The sequence below is a fragment of the Scyliorhinus canicula genome, chromosome 5, assembly GCF_902713615.1.
Source record: "Scyliorhinus canicula chromosome 5, sScyCan1.1, whole genome shotgun sequence".
Taxonomy (NCBI): Eukaryota; Metazoa; Chordata; class Chondrichthyes; order Carcharhiniformes; family Scyliorhinidae; genus Scyliorhinus; species Scyliorhinus canicula.
In genome coordinates, this window is record NC_052150.1 from 62886946 (window position 1) to 62905794 (window position 18849).

The 18849-nt window shown below is 46.2% G+C and overlaps 1 protein-coding gene across 1 annotated transcript in view; it reads left to right on the forward strand.

Moving 5' to 3' along the window:
• The first annotated feature begins 1540 nt into the window (after window positions 1–1540).
• Window positions 1541–18849, forward strand: part of LOC119966023 (leukocyte elastase inhibitor-like) — a 52640-nt gene continuing 35331 nt past the window's right edge. The window contains exons 1-2 of the mRNA XM_038797171.1: window positions 1541–1696; window positions 7407–7583. Of these exons, the coding sequence (XP_038653099.1) occupies window positions 7416–7583 (168 nt within the window). The 5' untranslated portion in view covers window positions 1541–1696; window positions 7407–7415. The remainder of the gene's footprint in view (window positions 1697–7406; window positions 7584–18849) is intronic.

Sequence of the window (18849 nt, forward strand, 5' to 3'; positions counted from 1 at the left end):
GAAGGACAAAATTCCATTTGCCTTCTTAATCACCTGTTGCACTTGTAAACCAACCTTCTGTGACTCATGCACTAGCACACCCAGGTCCCTCTGCACAGCGGCATGCTTTAATATTTTATTGTTTAAATAATAATCCCGTTTGCTGTTATTCCTACCAAAATGGATAACCTCACATTTGTCAACATTGTATTCCATCTGCCAGACCCTAGCCCATTCACTTAACCTATCCAAATCCCTCTGCAGACTTCCAGTATCCTCTGTACTTTTTGCTTTACCACTCATCTTAGTGTCATCTGCAAACTTTCAGACCCACAGAAGCTCCAAGTACTCTACTCACCGGTGAGCCCGGAAATGTTTTGCCTCATCCGGGATGCGCCCACCAACACAGAAGCGATGACGCTCCTAAAGGGACATTACGTTAAACCGGTGAATCAGGTGTACGCCAGGCACCTCCTGGCCATGAGACGGCAACTCCCGGGGGAGACTCTGGATGATTTCTTGCGAGCCCTACAGATTCACGGTAGGAACTTTGACTGCCAGGCAATTTCGGCAGTCCAACACACCGAACTATTAATCAGAGACACTTATGTCACAGGCATGAAGTCCACGTATGTTCGCCGGAGACTATTGGAAGGGGGTACGCTCGATCTTGCGGAGACTAGGCAGCTTGCTAATTCACTAGAAGTGGCTTCCCGTAATCTGGAGGCCTACACCCCCAACCGCGCGGCTCCCTCGTGGGCATCGTGGGCCCCACCAGCTGCCGACTCCAGCTCACTGCAAGCCTGCGGCGGCCAGCCAACACCGGGGTGGGCCCAAGTGTTATTTTTGTGGACAGAGCAAACACCCCAGGCAGTGCTGCCCAGCGCGGAGTGCGACCTGCAACGGGTGTGGGAAGAAGGGACACTTTGTTTCAGTTTGCCAGGCCCGGTCGGTCGCCGCTGTTTCCAGGCCCGGCATTTCTACACCCACCATGTGCGACCCAGGGGCGCCGCCATCTTCTCCACTGCCAGCCACGTGTGGCGTGTATGATTAACCCGTTCTTATTTCCTCCAAACATTCGTTCCTTGTGGTCACTCTGCTCAGATCCAACACTGGCCGAGATAGCGCCACCCACATCCCGCAAATAATTTTATTTTTAAATCCTGACTTTGCCTTTCTTATTGACAGAGAGAGAGAGAGAGAAAAATATGTCTGGGAATGCAAGGGAGTGGCTACTCCAGTTCTAATTGTGAAATTGTTTGAACTTCACTACAAAGAATGAAGGATTTACCGCAGTTTGAAAAGAAGAATGAAAAAGTACATTGATCTGCCAAGTTCTTTGTTTCTTGAACTTAATCGGAGAACATTTCAAAAATACTTCATTTACTAAAATTATGATTGCTATAAAATTACTTAGCTGGGAGGGCTAATCCAATATAAAATACCAGTCATCTGAACATTAATCACATTTTCTTCAAATCTGTGCATGACTGAACAAATGGGGCAGTACTTTCACAGGGACCATTGGGGGAGTAATCAAAAGAGTATTGACTCAGGTTTCACCAGAGAGATCATTGAGCTCGCCCCAAAATCTCATTGTTAGTTAAGAAACACACCCTCAGAGCAAGAATACTTAAGAGAGGTACAGGAAATAATTCCGAGAGTACCAGCAGGAAAACTGATCGTGTAATCTTCTCTCTTTGCAGTGTGTAAACAGGTAAATAACCAATGTTTTTACAATAATTTTACTGCATTATTGTTAAATATTTAGATTTAGTGTAATAAATAAGCACAATTCTCTAAAATAAGCAGAATGGGGACCAAATAAATAGGATGCATCAAACAAATGCTTTATCTATGCCATGGCTTACATATTGTCAATCAGGTAAATCCGTTGATTAGAAAAGTCCAGAGATTGTATTGTGTTCAGTTTTGGTCTCCTTACCTGAGAAAGGACGTACTGGCACTAGAGGGTGTGCCGGGGAGATTCACTAGGTTAATCCCAGAGCTGAAGGGGTTGGATTACGAGGAGAGGTTGAGTAGACTGGGACTGTACTCGTTGGAATTTAGAAGGATGAGGGGGGATCTTATAGAAACAGTTAAAATTATGAAGGGAATAGATAGGATAGATGCGGGCAGGTTGTTTCCACTGGTGGGTGAAAGCAGAACTAGGGGACATAGCCTCAAAATAAGGGGAAGTAGATTTAGGACTGAGTTTAGGAGGAACTTCTTCACCCAAATGGTTGTGAATCTATGGAATTCCTTGCCCAGTGAAACAGTTGGGGCTCCTTCATTAAATGTTTTTAAGGTAAAGATAGATAGTTTTTTGAAGAATAAAGGGATTAAGGGTTATGGTGTTTGGGCCGGAAAGTGGAGCTGAGTCCACAAAAGATCAGCCATGATCTCATTGAATGGCGGAGCAAGCTCGAGGGGCCAGATGGCCTACTCCTGCTCCTAGTTCTTATGTTCTTATATGCAGATTAGGTGGATTGGCCATGCTAAATTGCCACATTATGTTCAAAGAGGTGCAGGTTAACTGGGGTTATAGGGGTAGGATGGGGGAGTGGGCTGAGGTGGAATGCCCTTTCAGAGGGTCTGTGCAGGCTCGTTGGGCCGAATGGCCTCCTGTACTGTAGAGATTCTATGGATATGGATTCAATTAAGACTTTATGATGTGCTGAAGTGCTTTATAGCTAATGAGGCAGTGTGGTCACTGTACGATACAATAAAGGTGTTCATTTTGTTGCTTGTGATGCATTGAATATTGGGGATTTAAATAGGATATTTCTCTACTTGTCTCAATTTTCATCTTTCCTCCAGATTTGTATATAAACACACATGCAAAGGCAATCCAGCTTATTATTATCAGAAGGTCTAAAGCTCCCTCTTTTATGAGACAGTTTCCTACCTGAGGCTACTGGACTGGATGGGGGTGTGGAACTGACTAGATTGCTCCTCCAGGAACTGGAATAGACTTGATAGGCTGAATGGCCTTCTTTGCTGCCCAAAATTACTTGGTGTCGAGACAGAGCCATTGAATGTCCAAGAGGCCTCTTGCGTCATTTGCAATGCCAGAAACACCTCACAAGACTGAATAAAATCTCATGAGATATCACGATCTGGATCTTGCCTCACTGGCCGTATTCCAGATCAGCATATTTAAATGAACCATTAGACTAATTTATGTATGCATTTTTGGGATTTTTCCGGCAACCGAGACCTGATAGCCGAGCTTGGGACATAGCGCCAGGGCGCCATTTAATACTGGTTTCCACAAACATGAACCAGACGTAATGGCAGTTGCAGGTTCTCCTTGGCTTTTAGAGACCCCTGGGTGGTTGGGGACAGGGCAGGGTGACACCCTGGCATTTCCTCTGGCACTTGGGGACTGTGCCACCCTGGCACTTTCAGGGTGCCCAGGTGGCACTGCCAGGCTGGCTGGGGTACTGCCAGGGTGCCAGGTTGGCACTGCCAGTGATCAGACCTGTGGGGAGGGCCTGACCAAGTGCGGGGGGGGGGGGGGGGGGGACGACGTTCCTGGGAGCATCCCCGAGGTTGGGGTGGGAGAGAATGAAAGGAGGGCCGGGGGGGGGGGTGAAGATCGGGGCAGCTAGAAAAAATGGCAGTCCGGGCTCGAAATTCATCTAAGTGCGGCCTCGGCGAAGAGAAACTCCCAATGGCAAAGCACTGTTGAATAGCGGACTGTTTCTCAGCACCGTAACTATTGAGAAACCCACCGTTAAATGTGCCAAAAACTGGACATTGATTTGTTTCCGGTTAAATCGGGCATTGTGACTTTGTCTCAGATTGTAATTCCTGAACATCCCACAGGTGTCATGCCCCTCAAAAGAACTCATCAAAGCCAGAGCAGATTGAACATAGAACAAAGAACATACAGTGCGGAAGGAGGCCATTCAGCCCATCGAGTCTGCATTGACCCACTTAAGCCCTCACTGCCACCCAATCCCCCTAACCCAATAACCCCCCCCCCCCCAAAACCTTTTTGGACACGAAGGGCAATTTATCGTGGCCAATCCACCTAACCTGCACGTCTTTGGGCTGTGGGAGGAAACCGGAGCACCCGGAGGAAACCCACGCCGACACGGGGAGAACGTGCAGACTCCGCACAGACAGTGCGGACCCTGGGACCCTGGCGCTGTGAAGCCACAGTGCTAACCACTGTGCTACCATGCTGCCCCAAGATTTGTAATAAATCTGACTCTTCTGGGTGCCGGATAGGGCTTCTTCATTCACATAGTGAAAAGCTCTATTGTTATATTTAGGGATTTGTTTGACATTTGTATCAATTTTAATTTTAAATGGTTTGAATCAATGTAGCCCATTGTTAGATAAAACAGTTGTAACACAAATGCAGAGGATAAACGCTTCTTGAATGAAACAAAGTTTGTTTAATTTGGAAATTAGATAAGTATAATTTGTGGGCCAATTTCTAGTCACAGGTGCACACCCAAATAAGAGTTAGATTCAAAATAATCCTGCCTTTAAATATACCTCAACCTCAGATGAATCGTGGTAAACCGACCATTCTTTTGGTCTCTTTCAATCAGGATGGTAATTTAGTTCGAATTTCTGTTAGATTGTGGATAGTTTTGCACTGTTAGCCCACTAACACAGGAAAGTGTGCGGAGATTGTAATGTGCGGAGATTGTATTTTCGAAATTTGGCTGATTTAAAACCCACGATCCTAATCGTAAAAGAGGATTTTCTCCCCCAAATAATTTCTTGCTCCGAAAGCAACTTGGTAGAATAGAATAGAAGCATATAATCCTGATGGTGCAGGAGGCAATTCAGCCCATCATGTCTGTACTAACCCCCTGAAAGTGCACCCTAAGCAGCACGGTAGCGTTGTGGATAGCACAAATGCTTGACAGCTCCAGGGTCCCAGGTTCGATTCCAGCTTGGGTCACTGTCTGTGCGGATTCTGCACATCCTCCCCATGTGTGCTTGGGTTTCCTCCGGGTGCTCGGGTTTCCTCCCACAGTCCAAAGATGTGCAGGTTAGGTGGATTGGCCATGATAAATTGCCCACAGGGTCCAAAATGCCCTTAGTGTTGGGTGGGGTTACTGGGTTATGGGGATAGGGTGGAGGTATGGGCTTGGGTAGGGTGCTCTTTCCAAGAGCCGGTGCAGACTTGATGGGCCGAATGGCCTCCTTCTGCACTGTAAATTCTATGTCTATGTCTAACCAGGCCCCTGCCCTGTCCCTGCAACCTAACCCGCACATCCCTTAGGAATAATGTAGCCTGGCCAATCCACCTTACCTGCACACAGGTCTGTGGAGGAAGCCCGGGCACCCGGACGTTTTACGTCCTTTAAATTAAAAACAGAAAATGGTGAAAATGCTTAAGTAACATCAGTGGAGAGATATCAAGGACAGGATTGTCACGATGTTTGGCTGGACTGTTGAACGTTCTGCGTCGAGTCCTGCCACGAAAGGACTGGAAAATCCTGGCTAGAGTTAACCTTTCTTGTCAGTGACCCTGAGAAATGTTGGTCTGGATTTTACTTTCCCCTGCCAGTGTGTTTGAAGGTGGGAGCAATGTAAATCCAGCGGATAGCCTTCCTGCTGCTTACCTGCTTTCCCCTAACTATCTGAAATTTTATGGGGGTGGAAGAGGTGTTGGACAGGCATTTAAGGGCCACATCCCACCCGCACAGTATTTTACCCATTGGAGGGGAGGCCCGAACCGTGCAGAAATCCTGGTGGCTTCAGCTGCACAGGTTGGTGTTGGGCAAGGGATGGGATAGCTTTTTGGGGGGCTCCTTTAGTGGCACAACCAGGTCAACCCCCCTTTTAACTCCCTCCCCGGCTTCGCCTCTGCCCCCTTCCCCGCATCTTTCCCCTCATCCACCTCGCAATGACCCCAACTCTGGTTTTATCTGTCAGTATGGGCACCTCAGCATTGGAGACTGTTAATATCCCCAGCAGTGGCTCCTGATGGTGCTGCTGGACAATCTGATTAGAACAAAGAACAAAGAAAATTACAGCACAGGAACAGGCCCTTTGCCCTCCCAGCCTGCGCTGATTCAAATCCTTTATCTAAACCTATTTTCCAAGGGTCTACTTCCCTCTGTTCCCCGCCCGTTCATATATCTGTCTAGATGCATCATAAATGTTCTATCGTGCCCGCCTCTACTACCTCTGCTGGCAAAGCATTCCAGGCACCCACAATCCTCTGCGTAAAAAACTTTCCACGCACATCTCCCTTAAACTTTTCCCCTCTCACCTTGAAATCGTGACCCCTTGTATTGACACCCCCCACTCTTGGAAAAAGCTTGTTGCTATCCACCCTGTCCATACCTCTCATAATTTTGTAGACCTCAATCAGGTCCCCTCTCAACCTCCGTCTTTCCAATGAAAACAATTCTAATCTACTCAACCTTTCTTCATAGCTAGCACCCTCCATACCAGGCAACATCCTGGTGAACCTCCTCTGCACCCTCTCTAAAGCATCCACATCCTTCTGATAGTGTGGCGACCAGAACTACACGCAGTATTCCAAATGTGGCCTAACCAAAGTCCTATACAACTGTAACATGACCTGCCGACTCTTGTACTCAATACCCCGTCCGATGAAGGCAAGCATGCTGTATGCCTTCTTGACTACTCTATCAACCTGCGTTGCTGCCTTCAGGGTACAATGGACCTGAACTCCCAGATCTCTCTGTACATCAATTTTCCCCAGGACTCTTCCATTGACCATATAGTCCGCTCTTGAATTAGATCTTCCAAAATGCATCACCTCGCATTTGCCTGGATTGAACTCCATCTGCCATTTCTCTGCCCAACTCTCCAATCTATCTATATTTTGCTGTATTCTCTGACAGTCCGCCTCGCTATCTGCAACTCCACCAATCTTAGTATCATCTGCAAGCTGGCAGCTAGCTGAGGTGGGACTGTGGGGCAGCTGTTGGGATCATGGATGGGTTCCCCCTTGATTTTATCTGGGGGAAGGGTGGGCAGGGCAGGACCACTGCACCCAGTACAATCCGGCCCATTAAATTTATCTCTCTCTCTATGGATGATACCTGGCCAGCTGAATGCTTGCAGCATTTTCTGTTTTTATTTCAGATTTTCAGCATCCACAATATATTGTTTTTCTATTAGTTTACTTTATTCATAATTTTTCTACATGGGCCTTTCTGTGTACTGGAGCTATTGGCTGAAAGAATAGTTTGAAACATTCAGTGGGAGACATGCGAGTGCAGCCTGAGAAACTTTGCTTTAGATTTCTTCCCCTCCAATAGGGAAGTGTCTGAAATTTGGTTGATGCTTTTTCACAAACAAACGACTGAGGTCAGTATCTCAGTTTCAGGAGATTGTGGAACTAAATCTGCTGTCCACCACATCATTGCCTTAGCACACTTCACACCCTTAATTTTCAAACATGTTTTGTTTTCTCCAAGATTTTCTCAATGGATTCTCTGACTGCTGCAAATACCAGATTTGTCATTGATCTCTTCAAAAAGATAAGCGAAGGAAGAAGTAATGAGAGCATATTCCTGTCTCCATTAAGTATCTCAGCTGCTCTAGCCATGGTGTATCTCGGTGCTAAAAACAACACTGCAGCTGAGATGGCTGAGGTGAGTGAGGGTTAAATACATCGCTAAATCATGAATGGTGACGTTGTATGGCAAATTTTGCATGCCTCCACACCTGGTACGGGCTTAGCTGGGCACAAACACGGAATTTGTTCTTTAGTGTCAAGTGACCTATCAGTGTCCTGTGCTGTTAGAGTGGTTTGGGGATCAGGAGGTTAGTTGGGTACAGATAGAGCAGGGTGATGTGGAGGGATGAGTCTGGTGATGGCATCGCTGGTGTTTACGCCAGCGATATATTCTGTGAATCCGGTGGTATTCTCCACGTTGAAAATATGGCAGTAACTCCATCAGCATTTTAAGCTGAGGGCAGTGTTAAGGTGGGCCCAAATCTGGTTGAGCTGGTGAAATTGGATTTTACATTCAGGCGGTGGAATGGCAAGGGGCTTGAGAGGGTGAGGGATTTGTTTCTGGAAGGGCAGTTTGCGAGCTGCGGGGTGTTAAAGGAGAAAGCAGGGCTAGGGGAACCAGATAGGTTCAGATATTTCAGATATTTCCAAGTGCAGAACTTTGTTCGTCGACCATTTCCAACTTTCCCAGAGGCACTGCCGTCTACCTTGCTGGAAAGGATACTCTCGTGTGAGGGGTTGGAGGAGGACAGCAAGTATGAGTGCAGATCATGGGCGAAGAGCAGGTATCAGTGGATGAGGTGAAGGCTTGGTGTGAAGAGGAGCTAGGACACATTGTGGAGGAGGAGGTGTGAGTCCCATTGTAGGGTGAATGCTATGTTATCCTGCATGAGGCTGAGCTTGATACAGCTAAAAGTGGTGTTTAGGGCGCACCTCACTGTGGCCAGGTGAGTGTATTTTTTGAGGGAGTTGAGGATAAGTGTGAGCGGTGCTCGAGAGGGCCTCCTCACCAGAAGCACATGTTCGGGTCCTGTCCCAAACTGGTGGATTTTTGGGATTCCTTTTTCCACAATATATCTGCAATCCTGAATGTTGACTCAGTCGCTGTGTTTGGGATGTCGGACCAACCAGAGTTGAGGGCAGGGGCGAGGCGGATGTTTTAGCATTTTCACTGTTGTTGGCCCGGCAACGGACACTGTTGAACTGGAGGCAGGCAACGCCACCCAGTGCCGAAGCATGGCTGGGTGATTTGATAGAATTCTTGTCCCTCGAGAAGGTCAAGTTCACAGTGAGGGGGTCGATCTATGGGTTCTATCGTAGATGGTGGCCGTTTATTTTGCACTTTAAAGATCTGAAGCTCCGCCCCACCGCGCCACGTTTCTGCCTCAATCCACCGGCGGGATTCTCCGTTATGCCGGAAAGTGTATGGGGTTTCCCATTGTGGGGATGCCCACGCCGTTGGGAAACCTCCAGGCTGCCGGCAAAACGGAGCATCCCGCCGGTGGAGAATCCCACCCCTTGTCTTGTTTAAGCATATAAAGTGGCAAAGATTGCTGGGAGATTAGAGGACTGGGAAATCTTTAGGGGGCAACAGAAAGCTACTAAAAAAGCTATAAAGAAGAGTAAGATAGAGTATGAGAGTAAACTTGCTCAGAATATAAAAACAGACAGTAAATGTTTTTACAAATATATAAGACAAAAAAGAGTGGCTAAGGTAAATATTGGTCCTTTAGAGGATGAGAAGGGAGTTTTAATAATGGGAAATGAGGAAATGGCTGAGGAACTGAACAGGTTTTTTGGGTCGGTCTTCACAGTGAAAGACACAAATAACATGCCAGCGACTGATAGAAATGAGGCTATGGCAGGTGAGGACCTTGAGAGGATTGTTATCACTAAGGAGGGAGTGATGGGTAAGCTAATGGGGCTAAAGGTAGACAAGTCTCCTGGCCCTGATGGAATGCATCCCAGAGTGCTAAAAGACAGAGCTAGGGAAATTGCAGATGCACTAGTGATAATTTACCGAAATTCACTAGACTCTGGGGTGGTCCCGGTGGATTGGAAATTAGCAAACGTGACGCCACTGTTTAAAAAAGGAGGTAGGCAGAAAGCAGGAAATTATAGGCCAGTGAGCTTAACTTCGGTAGTAGGGAAGATGCTGGAATCTATCATCAAGGAAGAAATTGCGAGGCATCTGGATAGAAATTGTCCCATTGGGCAGATGCAGCATGGGGTCGTAAAGGGCAGGTCATGCCTAACTAATTTAGTGGAATTTTTTGAGGACATTACCAGTGCAGTGGATAACGGGGAGCCAATGGATGTGGTATATCTGGATTTCCAGAAAGCCTTTGACAAGGTGCCACACAAAAGGTTGCTGCATAAGATAAAGATGCATGGCATTAAGGGTAAAGTAGTAGCATGGATAGAGGATTGGTTAATTAATAGAAAACAAAGAGTTGGGATAAATGGGTGTTTCTCTGGTTGGCAATCAGTAGCTAGTGGTGTCCCTCAGGGATCCGTGTTGGGGCCACAATTGTTCACAATTTACATAGATGATTTGGAGTTGGGGACCAAGGGCAATGTGACCAAATTTGCAGATGACACTAAGATGAGCGGTAAAGCGAAAAGTGCAGAGGATACTGGAAGTCTGCAGAGGGATTTGGATAGGTTAAGTGAATGGGCTAGGGTCTGGCAGATGGAATACAATGTTGACAAATGTGAGGTTATCCATTTTGGTAGGAATAACAGCAAACGGGATTATTATTTAAACGATAAAATATTAAAGCATGCCGCTGTTCAGAGAGACTTGGGTGTGCTAGTGCATGAGTCACAGAAGGTTGGTTTACAAGTGCAACAGGTGATTAAGAAGGCAAATGGAATTTTGTCCTTCATTGCTAGAGGGATGGAGTTTAAGACTAGGGAGGTTATGTTGCAATTGTATAAGGTGTTAGTGCGGCCACACCTGGAGTATTGTGTTCAGTTTTGGTCTCCTTACTTGAGAAAGGACGTACTGGCACTGGAGGGTGTGCAGAGGAGATTCACTAGGTTAATCCCAGAGCTGAAGGGGTTGGATTATGAGGAGAGGTTGAGTAGACTGGGACTGTACTCGTTGGAATTTAGAAGGATGAGGGGGGATCTTATAGAAACATTTAAAATTATGAAGGGAATAGATAGGATAGATGCGGGCAGGTTGTTTCCACTGGCGGGTGACAGCAGAACTAGGGGACATAGCCTCAAAATAAGGGGAAGTAGATTTAGGACTGAGTTTAGGAGGAGCTTCTTCACCCAAAGGGTTGTGAATCTATGGAATTCCTTGCCCAGTGAAGCAGTTGCGGCTCCTTCATTACATGTTTTTAAGGTAAAGATAGATAGTTTTTTGAAGAATAAAGGGATTAAGGGTTATGGTGTTCGGGCAGGAAAGTGGAGCTGAGTCCACAAAAGATCAGCCATGATCTAATTGAATGGCGGAGCAGGCTCGAGGGGCCAGATGGCCTACTCCTGCTCCTAGTTCTTATGTTCTTATATTCTTATGTTGTCACTGTTATTGGGAGAAAGGGGAGGAGGTAAGGAGGAGGGGGGATAGTTCGGATGGACATTTCTGTTATTGGGGTTCCTGTTACTGTTGTTGATTCTATTTTTTCTGATATATATGTGTTGGTACTGTTGTGTTTTCTGATATAACCGTCTGATATAAAATGTTAAAATTTCAATAAAAATATTAGTTACATATTTATTTAAAACAATGCCCTATGCTCATTGAAGAGCTTCACAAAGTCCTCATGGCTAAGGTCGATTAAACAGACCGTTCAACTTTTAATCACTGACAAATTTATATTGAGACTTTTCGGCTACATTCACGTATCATTCACGTTCATTAAGCCTGCTTTGTTTGGGATTATCTGTTATTAGCTCTTCAGCTTTTGGGGACAGTTGCTCTTTATGTACTGAATCTGGACCCTTCATGATTTCAAATGTTTGTATCAAATCTTCTCTTAGTCTTTTCTGCTCCAAGGAGAACAATCCCTAGTTCTCCAGTTTACACATCTAACTGTAATTCCTGATCCCTGGAACCATCTAGTAAATATCTTCTGTGTTCACTCCAAAGCCTTTACAGCCTTGCAAAAGTGTGGTGCCCGGATCTGGACTCCAGCTGGGCACAAATTGTGTTTGATATCGATTTAGCATAACTTCTCAGCTTTCGTACTCTATGCTTCTAATCACAAAGCTCAAAATCCCATATACTGTATTAACCTTTCCTGCCATTTTCAAGGTTTCTCAGAACTTGCATCTCTCTAATATAGTACAATTAGATGCAGGATTAGAGATTAAGAACAAAGGGCAGGAGAGTTGTGAGGCTATGCTAATGTCTTCTGAGGAATGTTTAAGATTATATTGGATATGACAGGAAATGGGATAAGGGGAAATGAAGCAGGATACGGGCAATCCTCAAATTTATGAGACAACTGGTTCGAGAAAACAATGTTGGGAAGTCAAAAGGTTGTAAGTTGGAACCAATTTCCCATAGGAATAATGGTATAAATGGGGATTGATTCCTGAATCAAGGACAGAAACCCCTCAAGCCTACTTGTGATGTCTGGCAGTGATAAATGCTCTCAACTCTTGCCCTGACAAGTTGCTGAGGCAACTGTTGATGTTTGCACTTTGGGCAAGTTCCTCAGTAAGGAGGATACAATAAAGCCATTGATGACTGTAAGTTGCCTGTTCAATCTTGTACTTCTGTGAGTCTCAGCACATATTAACTAAAACATAAGCATTAAAATTGTGATGGTTATGCCAAAAAGGTTGAACAGATAAAACACTTGTTTCCAACCTAATAAAGACGTTTCGACCTGTCTAGTCATACAGATGGGCAGCGCAGAATGTCAGTATGCATGTATGAACTTGCTGGTGCGGCGGCCTTAAAGTTGTAAAGTTCAAATGGAGTGTCAATTTATAAACATTTTAAGTGCTGTTCATCGTAACCCGAACATCATAAAGTCACGGACTGCCTGCATATAAATATAATTGACACTATTTGCTTGTGTGGAGGATAGATGTGGACAGAGGCTGGTTGAGACAAATGACCTGTTTAAGTAGTATAAACTTCAGTGTGTATGAAATGTACACCCAGTGTACTGTACATGGTATACCTCTCACAATCTTTGAATAAATATTAACAATGCATGTCACAAACACAGTAGCATTTTACTTGCTGTTAAAATACTTTGGAAAAGTATTATTCAAAAAACATCTGAAAGAACATTGGAAAGGTTTCAAAATGGCCATCACACAAAGTGCAATAATATTCAGGCTCTCTGCATACATCATGTTGCCCTCTTGACGTGCTTTAATCGTTAAAGAAATGTTACAGATACTTCAAAATAGTCATTACAAATGGGGAAAGGTATTTGTCATAATATCCACTCATGTATATCATGAGATGCAGACATGAGGGCATTAAGGCTCTCTCACTCTCACAGGACACGGCTAGGGAGATAGTCATAGTGCACAGGCCAATGAACATCATTACCATGTGGTAGAGAGCTAGTCTGGTCAAGCCAATAGGAGGTTATCAGTTAGGTCAATGGAGTGTCAACCCACAGCAGATTATGTACAGGAATCAACAGGTTCAATAAAACAGTGTTGGACCATCTCCTGTGTCGGAAGCCTGTTTTTAGTTTTACTGCATCCAGTTGCAGTCAATGTTAGACTAGCACAGATAACACATCAGTATTTAAGTTGTCCACATAGATCAAGTTGCACTCTGAGGTGCTTCAATACAATTGTGTCACATGTAATATTCATTGTATATATTCAATGTAAGTTATCTAGCCTGACAATGTTCTATACAATTCCCAGCGCCTCAGTTCACTGTGGCTGAAATGTCCTAGACAGCGACCGTCCCCCATTGCACCTCGTCCTGGGCTTTGGAATGTGTCGGTCCGCAACGCTCGGTCAGGGACAACTCTTTGCGCTGGAGGATCAACAGGTTTTGGGTGGACCAAAGAGAATCTTTCACCGAGTTGATGATCCTCAAGCAACAGCTGATGTTTATTTCAGTGTGCGTCCCTAGGAACAGCCCATAGAGTACAGAGGCCTGCATCCTGGAGCTGCTCGGGATGACCCTCAACAAAAACCACCTCATCTCTCTCCAGACCTTCTTTGCAAAGGTACATTCAATAAGGAGTTGGAAAATGGCCTCTTCCTCACCAAAGTCACCTCGAGGGCAATGTGCGAATGGAGTGAGACTTTGGGCATATCAGAAGGATTTAACGGGAAGGCCTTTCTCACCAACAGCCAAGCTAGGTCTTCTGTTGGCTTCTGCCAGGTAGGCTTTAAAACATCTCAGCCAGTGGGAAAAAAATTCCTTAGCCTCTGCATCCTCTGGGTCGAGTTCTAGGCATCTGGGCTGCTTCCATGATTTCTTCGACTGTTTCCTGAGTATATTAAATTGTTGGAACCAACAATTCTACGGACATGTGCTTGTAGGATTAGAATAGCGGTTTTAATATACTCACAACAGAGCCAGCCGGTTAGCCATTGAACTTTCGGTGAACTGGCTGGCTGACCACGTGGCACTGAGCTTTTATACAGGAGCTTCCGGGGGAGGAGTCCTGGGCAGAGCCAAGGGAGAAGCCCCATACAACTCGAGCATTCCCAGAGCTACTCCCCCTGGAGGACAGGTAGTGCAACTGCACTTACAATACAGACACATGTATATACAGATTACAATCCGGTGTGAATCACATTCACCACAGTGCTTCTCTGAAAGTTTTGGTGGTGAGGCATTCTGCCAAACGACTGTGACAGTCTGCTGAGGGCACCATCTGACAGGAACCACCATCTCCTTTTCTCAAAGACCTCTAGGACTTTACACGCAGCCTAACTGGCTGATGGAGTTGTAGATCAAAGGTGTTTCTCTGCATAATCTTTTCCATGAGCATCAGGTGGTATGGCACTGTCCAACTATTTGGAGCATTCCATGGCAGCATGGCCAGACCCATTCTGCCGACAGATAGAACCTCAGCACATAGTGACATTTGGTGTTTGCGTACTGAGGATCTATGCACAGCTTGATGCTGCCGCACACAAAGGTGGCCATCAGGATTAGGGTGCTGTTGGACACATTTTCTTCCTCCTTGTTTGTACATTGTGCCCTTTCAAATGTGGTCCATTTTTAACCCCCAGATAAAGTGGAAAATGGCTCTGGTAATCATCACAATGCAAGAGTGAGGAATGGACCAGACTTGCAGCAACACCAAGTGTGTGGCACCTTATGATTAGGTTCTTATCTGCAATGGAGAGGGAGCGTTGCTCCCATGTATCCAGTTCTTGGTTCATTATACCTACTTCCATTTTAAGTTGCATGTCCTGGTCCTTCCAAACCATATGCCCAGCACCTTCAGGCTGTCTGACCTGACGGTGAAGGGGGACAAGGGATTGGTCAGCCTTGCTCTTGCCACAATTTACCTTGGAACCCAGTCTAACTGGTCAAGAATCAGACTGTGCACTGACAGTGAATTCGAGCAGAAGGTGCTGACATCGTCCATGTACAGCGAGGCTTTGACTTGAGTGCCCCCATTGCCTAGGATCATCACTCTGCTTATGCCACCATCCTTCCTGATGGACTCAGCAATACACAAACAGGACGGGTGATAAAGGACAGCCCTGCCTGACTCCAGATTTAATTGGAAAGCTTTCTGATTCACACCCGTTGATTGACACTGTGCTATTGATGTTTGTGTAGAGCAGTTGGATCCAATTTTGGATTCCCTCCCCAAACCCCATTTTGGAGAGCACAACCACTATGTAGGTGTGCGATATTCTGCCAAAGGTCTCCTCCTGGTCCAGGCTGTTGAGGCACGGATCCACACCCCTGTCCCACGCTACTCAAGGATATAATTGCCCAGGGCAGCACGGTGGCGCAGTGGGTTAGCCCTGCAGCCTCACGGCGCCGAGGTCCCAGGTTCGCTCCCGGCTCTGGGTCACTGTCCGTGTGGAGTTTGCACATTCTCCCCGTGTTTGCGTGGGTTTCACCCCCACAACCCAAAAGATGTGCAGGATAGGTGGATTGACCATGCTAAATTGCCCCTTAATTGGAAAAAATTAATTGGGTGCTCTAATTTTTTTTTAAAAGGATATAATTGCCTTTTTGAAATCTTCCTGCTGGGTACAGAGCAGGTCTGTTCAGGGTGGATCACTGACTTCAGAGTAGACCTGACCCAAGTGATGATGACCTTGGACAGAATTTTATCGTCCACATTCAACGGTGAAATGGGTCAATAATTTCTCATTTCTTCTCTTTCCCCCTTTGCTTGTAGGTGAGGGTAATGATGCCAGGCTTCATGGATACTGACATACTGGCCAGAAGCATACTCTCATATATAATAATAATAATTGCTTATTGTCACAAGTAGGCTTCATTGAAGTTACTGTGAAAAGCCCCTAGTCGCCACATTCCGGCGCCTGTTCGGGGATATCCAGCAGGTCGGGGCCTTCTTCTGCACTGATCCAGCCCCATAGAGCCGAATACAATTCAGCCGGTAAGCCATTGCTTCCGGGGGCTTTACTCTTCTCGAAGGGCTCAGGGGCCTTAGTTAACTTATTATCCAGAGTTAGCTGTGTGTCCAGACTCTTCCCCTCACAGTCCTCTAAGACCTCCGTGATAGAGGACAGGAAGGACTGGGAGGCCGTATAGTCCATGGGCTCCACGTCATACAGTCCGGTACAAAAGGATTTGCTGATCCTCAAAATTCCAGATTTCAATGTCTTTACTGAGCCATCTGCCTCCTTCAGGCTGCTGATTACAGAGCTCTCTCTGTGTACCTTTGGAAGAAGAAATGTGAGCACGTCTCATCCTGCTCCATGGAGCGGACTCTGGACTGGAAGATTACCTTGGAAGCCTTCGTGGTGAAGAGGGGGGCTTGCTGGCTCTTCACCTCCTGGAGATCATCCTTGACATTGACTCCCATCGACTGCAGCCTGAACCGATTCTGCATGTCTTTCTGGAGTCCCGACATTCCCCCTATCTCTCTCTCGCCTTCAGAACGTGTTTGAGGATGAAAACCCTCTTGATGTTCTCCTTTGTTGCCTCCTACCAGTGTGTCAGGGACTCAAAGAGGGGTTTCTTGGTTCTCCAACCTTTGTAATCCCTCTTGAGTTCCTCAATGTTCTCTGGGGTCAACAGTTTCATATTCAGTTTCATTGGCCCTCTTGCCAAATCTCTGGTCCTCTTGTAAGTGACAGTCAGCCAGTAGGAGGCAGTGGGCAGAGGGAAACATCAGCTTCACGTTGGTGGATCCGACTGTGAAAGCTCGGAATGCAAACAGGAAGTCTATCCTGGAGTGGCAAACCCATCTGGCCGTGACCAGGTATATCTAGGCAGCGCTCCATCGACAGGGTTACTGAAGGTGCCATGCAGCTTGGCATCTTTAACTGTTTCCGCCAGGTGTCTGGATGAGGAGTCCAGTCTGCTGTGGACTCTTCTGGCTTGTCCCGTGCATCGATGATGCAGTTGAAGTTACCGCCCAGAATGAGCTGCCTGGAAGTCACCAGCAGCAATGGAAGCTGCCAAAGGACAGCCAGGCGCTTGCTGTTATTAGATGGGAATACATGTTAATTAACCAGAGTGGAGCATTCTGGAACAGTACGTCTGCAATGAGGATGGTGCCAGGCTGGAGGAAAGTGAGTCATTTTCTCCTGACCAGATTGATGGCCCCTGGGACCACCTTTGCCTGTAGGAGCTGAGGTGTACTATCACACACTCCTGCAGAAACAGCAGGTCGACTTTGACAAGGTAATCCAAAATGGCGAACAGTCGGGGAGTGGTGTTTGGGGAGCGGTGATGTTGTTTGCCTTCTGCTGCCTCCCCCTTGATTTTTTGCTTTGTCCTCCTGTGTTGCATTCTGCTGGCTGAAGACTTTGTTGGCTGGAGGGTCTACGTTTCCTTGGCAGCAGTCAGGGCGTTTAATCTGCTGGCCCCTCCTTGGCTTTTGCTACCTGTGCGAAAGTAAGGCCACATTCGGGGCAGGTCTTTTAGAGATGTTCTGCTCCACCAAACAGGTTGCAGCACTTAGTCTGCTTGCAGTTCTTTGTCAGATGTCCTTCCTGCTTGCACTTCCTGTCAATGAGAGTGTTGCAGTTGGCCACTATATGGCCAGATTTCCAGCAGGAGTGACAAACTTTGGGCTGTCCGGCATAGATGAGATAGCTACGGTTTCCCCCGATGGCAAAGCAGGAGGGAGGGTGGAGGATTACTCCTGTTCCACCTGCCTTGTGTGCCACCTTGACCTGTTGTTTGCTGATCCAGATTCTGTACATGTCCTTGACCTCCGAGCAGTTGCTCACCTTGTCGACATATCTGGCAAAGAAGGTGAGCAGATCTACGACTGGAGCACGGGGATTGTAGAGGTGCATAGTCACCACATGGTCGTGTTGAGATGGCAGAGTAAAGAGGGATCCTGCTTCAAGGATTCTCAGATGTGGCATGTCTCTCTTCTCCTTAAATACTTTCAGGAAATTCATGCAGACAGAGACATTCTTGAAGGTCACGTCAAAGTATCCAGTGCTGGCGAAGTCCAGCAGACAGCAGATTAGGGGGTTATTGTTTGGCCTCTGTCCCAATTGTCTCTGAGTCCAAAATCAGACCCACATCATCTATCATATTTGATCCATTGAGGACAAAATTCAGGTCATTCTTTGTGAATACAATGCAACTCATGCAACTCTTTCAGTGCAGAAGGAGGCCATTCAGGCCATCTCTTCTGCACTCACTCTCCGAAAGAGCACCCTACCTAGGTCCACTCCCTGAGCTATCCCCAGTTAACCTTCACGTCTTTGGACACGAAAGGGAAATTTAGCACGGCCAATCCACCTAACCTGCACATCTTTGGACTGTGAGAAGAAACCGGAGCACCCACACAGATACGGGGAAAACATGCAAACTCCACACAGATGGTGACCCAAGATCGGAATTGAACCCGGATCCCTGGTGCTGTGAGGCAGCAATGCTAACCACTGTACCACCATGTGAATAATAGAGCAAAGTTTGTCTTGACCAATAATACACTCTATGCAATAGTGAATTGACAACCTGTTTTACATTCTGCCTGACTTCTGTGTTAATTGAAATCAATGGATTTTCCCACCACCCATTTTACATTAGGGCCCGAGATGAATCAGCATAAATTACGTTTGATTTGAAAGCCAGTACTGGGACTTTTAAGTCCTCATCTGTACGATGGATAATTAATGAAGTTTTGAGTGCATAGTTAGTGAATCTGGTTCTCTGAACAGGAACGCAATCTTACAATCACTTTCACACAGGTTTCAATGTAACTGATAAAGCTGGACTAACCTGAAAGTGGTGCATCACCGGGGCGAAGATTTGGAAAATCATTTGTGAT